Source organism: Psilocybe cubensis, chromosome 6 (assembly GCF_017499595.1).
Source record: "Psilocybe cubensis strain MGC-MH-2018 chromosome 6, whole genome shotgun sequence".
Classification (NCBI taxonomy): Eukaryota; Fungi; Basidiomycota; class Agaricomycetes; order Agaricales; family Agrocybaceae; genus Psilocybe; species Psilocybe cubensis.
Window position 1 is genome coordinate 267,906 of NC_063004.1, and position 4,687 is coordinate 272,592.

The 4,687-nt window shown below is 50.7% G+C and overlaps 1 protein-coding gene across 1 annotated transcript; it reads left to right on the top strand.

Moving 5' to 3' along the window:
- Window positions 1-1,892: 1,892 nt before the first annotated feature.
- JR316_0006644 (GTP-binding protein rhoA) lies at window positions 1,893-3,286 on the top strand (the record flags this gene model as incomplete). Its single annotated transcript, XM_047892390.1, has 6 exons — window positions 1,893-1,945; window positions 2,040-2,053; window positions 2,137-2,171; window positions 2,205-2,402; window positions 2,508-2,642; window positions 3,131-3,286. 6 exons carry the CDS (start codon window positions 1,893-1,895, stop codon window positions 3,284-3,286), a joined length of 591 nt encoding a protein of 196 aa, XP_047747672.1.
- Window positions 3,287-4,687: the final 1,401 nt, after the last annotated feature.

Genomic DNA, 4,687 nt, shown 5'->3' on the forward strand with positions numbered 1-4,687 from the left:
AACACGTCATGCGGCGGAGGTGCTGGACTGTGGGGGTCGCATTGGGGTGTGCTGTAGGCAGGTAAGTCACTGTTGGTCACTGTGGGGAATGTGCTGACCGTGTCTTTTAGCAGCTCACCATTATTGCGGCCGTTGTAAGTGGTAAGTATATCCTCCTATCTCTTGGATGGCGCGGCTGATGTTGTGTTGTTGCAGACTGGTAGGTGTTTTCACCCACTTGAAGACAGTGTTGATGGACGTGGCAGGTGGCGTGGACGCGAGTCGGGGAGGGCTTTCAGGTGAGTGTTCCCACAGACTTGTGGTCATTCCTAATGCTTTGACAGCGTGCTCGTTGTTGCGGGTGCTGCCGTCTAGGTCAGTCGGCTTTCCTTTACCTCGTCGCGTCTGTTGACGTGGGATGAGACAGCGGACCTTGGAGATGCTGAACGCGTCATTCGGCGGAGGGGGACTGTCAGGGTCGCATCGGGATGTGCTGCAGGCAGGCAAGCAAGTCAATGTTGGTGAGTGTGGGGAATGTGCTGACCGTGTATTTGAGCAGCTCACTGTTGCCGCCTTGTAGACTTGTCGGACGAGCTAGATGGCGGGGAGCGAGGTAGGTGTCTCCACCTTTTTGAAGGACAATGCTGATATTCGACGTGTCTAGTGGTGTAGACGCGAGTCGGGGCCTGCTCGAGGGTGAGTGTTTCCCCTGGCTTGTGTGCATTGCTAATGCTTTGACAGTTTTCTCGTCGTTGCGGGTGCTGGTGTCTAGGTGAGTCGGCTTTAATTTACACCGTCGCGTCGTAGAGCCTGTTGACGTAGGATGAGACAGTGATAGTCGACGCGTCATTTGGCGGAGGTGCTGGACTGTGGGGTCGCATCGGGATGTTCTCCAGGCAGGCAAGTCAGTGTTGGTGACTGTGAGGAACATGCTGACCGTGTATTTGAGCAGCTCCGTGAACTTGGCATTGGGAACTTTTAACTGGTAAGCGTGCGCTTGATATTGAAGGTCAATGCTGATGTCGTGTTTTCTCTGATATTGTAGGGGTAAGCTGGCCGACGAGGAGTCCCCGGTGACCTGCTGTCGCTGTTATCGCAGCTAGCGACCTCGTTGCTATACAGGTGAGTCGGGATTTCTTTGTGTAACAATGTACTCACCTTGACGCGTTGTAGATGAGAAAGCGGAACACGACAGTCGACAATATCAGGCAAGTCGGCCTTTTCTCTCCACGGGAGTCTGCTCACTGTACTTCCCAGGACACCTGTCCGTCATTTTTGGCGTGTGCTGGACGCGTATTTGGCCTGCCGAAGGAGCTCCCGATTGACGAGCTTGTTGGAGTGTGACCTGGTAAGTGACGGACATGTCTGCTGGCAAGAAAGAGACACAGACTCACCAAGGTGTCGGTGGCGCGGCGGCGGCGGTATGGATCAGGGAGGGACGTGTGGAATGAGGTGAAGAACGCGGCTCCAAACTGTCGACGGCGAGGATGCGTCCCGCTGGCGGTGGTGATGGATGTTGGAGGGACGCGTCAGGCCAACTGCTTGCTGTCGCGGAAAGGCATGGCTGGCGTGATGGACATTGCTGCACCAGTCGGGATGGTTGTAAAAGTCGGGCATGATTGTGGAGCAGACCGGCGCGGGCAGCCGCGCTGGGGTTCATCTCTCTTTACGCGACAGCGGCAAGGCAGCGGAGAGGCGGTGTGATGCGCCAAGGCGGTGCGCCTGTTTACACGCACAGGGCAGAGGCCGTTCGTAATCCTGGCATTCAAGTTCCGCTTTAAAACGGTGGTATCATACATTCGTTGACGGGGCCGCTTTGCTCACAACCATCCCCCCTGCTCGTCGCCAGCCCCGCTCCCCAGCATCTAATACATCTATTCACGCACGTCGCCGCACAACCGCCCCCGAGAACCATGTCGGAAATCAAAGGAACCTTGTCATCGTTGGTGATGGTGCTTGCGGAAAGGTATGATCGGCTTTTGACCAGCTCAGAGAACGTCAGCTTGCATGCTGATCATCGTCACCCGTCTAGACTTGCCTTTTGATTGTGTTATCCAAAGTCATATTCCCAGAGGTACGTGCATCGTTAGCCGCCGTTCAGCCAGCCGAGGTGTGCGGCTTGCTGCTCCTCATTGCACCGTCTTGTGGGGTGTTTAGGCAGCTCCAGCGAATCCCTGGCGGCTTCGTCCGAGGTGTGGAAGGCTGATATTGGCGTTCAACTCTAGGTCTATGTGCCCACCGTGTTCGAGAACTACGTTGCCGATGTCGAGGTCGATGGCAAGCACGTGGAGCTTGCTCTATGGGATACGGCCGGCCAGGAAGACTACGATCGTCTACGCCCTCTCAGTTATCCTGATTCGCATGTCATCCTCATCTGCTTCGCTGTCGACTCCCCCGATTCGCTTGATAACGTCCAGGAGAAGGTGTGTCTTGCCTTTCTGTCATTCCCCCTGCCTACATTTTTTTGGGGATAACATCGGATACGGCAATTTGCTAATGTCGTTGTTTTGTGGTTCCCTGCTTTTTAGTGGATTTCCGAAGTTATGCATTTCTGTGCCGGCCTGCCTATCATTCTTGTCGGCTGCAAAAAGGATCTCAGACGTGACCCCCGTGTGATTGAGGAGCTTAGGAAGACGAGCCAGCGACCCGTAACCCCCGAAGAGGTGCGTTTTTCTTGTTTTTTCTTTTTCCTACATCACATTTCTTGTTTTCGTACGACTTTGGTGTGATGAGGGGCGAGGTGTGTACACGCCCCGACCCCTTATCTGAGCGCCATTTTTGTGACATTTTTACGCTTCGTTCGAATCTGAACAACGTCATTCTTTTTTTGATGTCCTGTTTATCACCATTGCCTCGTTCCCGCTTTTCTTATCCACATTGTGATCCCCGTCGCCACCGACATTGACGCCGTTTTTCAATCCAAATTTTATTATTTTTCCATGCATCATGTTTTATTTATTCCAACTTGGTACTAACCATCGTCATCTTGTCATGCTTCTCTTATCCACATTGTGATCCCCCTTGCCACCGACATTGACGCTGTTTTTCAATATAAATCTCATTATTATTATTTTATGCATCATTCTTTTATACTCCTCTTTTATTTATTCCAATCTGGTACTAACCCATCGTTATCTTGTAATGTTTCTAGGGTATGGCAGTCGCCCAGAAGATTGGGGCAAAGCACTACCTCGAGTGCTCCGCCAAGTCGGGTGAGGGCGTCCGCGAAGTCTTCCAGTACGCCACCCGCGCCGCACTGCTCAGCAGAGGAAAGGGCAAGAAGAGCCACCATTGCATCGTGTTGTAGATGGCGTAGCTTATCCCTTTTACCATTTTTTTTTCTTTCCATCTTCATTCTTCCTTCCTTTCTTCCTTTTTTTGCTTTTTTCTTCCTTGACGACTCTCTTTCACTCTTCTTTCCGAGTTCCTTGCTGGATGGTTGAATTGAGGGTGGGTGAAGGTGCAGGGAGGAAAATGGGAGGTGGAGCGAGGGAGGGGTGGGGTGAGGTCAGGTAGGGAGGAACTTCAACAAGGATAGGGAGGGGCTTGAATATCATTTATACTCGCACCTCGCACCTTCTCTTTCACCTTGTTCCGGTTGGTTGTGGATAATGAACATGTGTTAATGCCGGTGGAATGCTCTTCGGTTTCTTTTTTTTTTTTTTTCTTACCTAGTCTTTTTCACTTGATACCGCTTCTTTCTTGATTTTGATTGATGATCCACTTTTGACTCTTCTTCTCAAATATACTGCTGCTGCTGCACCTCCTGACTGCGACGAGTTGGCTATCTGTTTGTCTCTCCTTGAGCTTCTGTTGCTTTGGCTAAGCCCCTATGGATTCCGAGCGTGTATTGCAATTTGAACAATGTTTCTTTGGTTTATATACGTTGTGCTGCCAGATATACATGGCTCGCTGTTGTGATGTATTTTACGAGAAGATACTAGCTTTATATGGCATTAGATACCTTATTGAGACAACCCTGAGCAAATGAGATAGAAGTTTTTTGAATTTTCGAGTCGTGTTCTGGTATCGTACAAGCAGAGGTTAGCCCCGCCCGAAGGCCAGCAGGGTCCGCCTCTGCTCTATCTACCTATCTAGTACGTACCTGTTTGAGTTTTCCACAAGTCCGAAAATTGAACAGTCGGTTGTGGGAAGTCTACCGAGGTCTGTCGAAGAAATCTCAGCACTCGTTCGGCGTTGTCTACAACCTTGTTCTCCAAACTCATCCACTGGCTCGCCGGAATCGAATAAAAAGTGCGCGAAAGTTGAAATACATGCCGGCAGGTGAGTACTGTAATGGTTGTAAGTGCCGGTTCATCAAGTCCATGAATCAAAGTACATACCTTGTTTGCCGGACGTCCAGAAATCAAAAAAACCGCGTGAAAGTCGAAATACATGCCCGACAGTAACCACTCTCGACACCGCTCGCCGGATGCAATAACAACTGCAAGAGGGTTAATGTGAACTTCAACAATCAACACACCTACCCATCACCAGGCAGCCAACCCTCGCTCGCCGGAACTCCAAAAATCGAAAAAAATGTGCAACGACATTCCACGGCACTGGTAAGCTGTTGTTCATTAATTTGACGCCGCTCGCCGGATGTCCAAAAATCGAAAATAGTGCGAGGCGTTAACGGGACTTCAAACGTCTGTTGAGAAAAGCTCAGTCAGTACTCGGGTCTGCAAACTATGTAACACACCTTGTT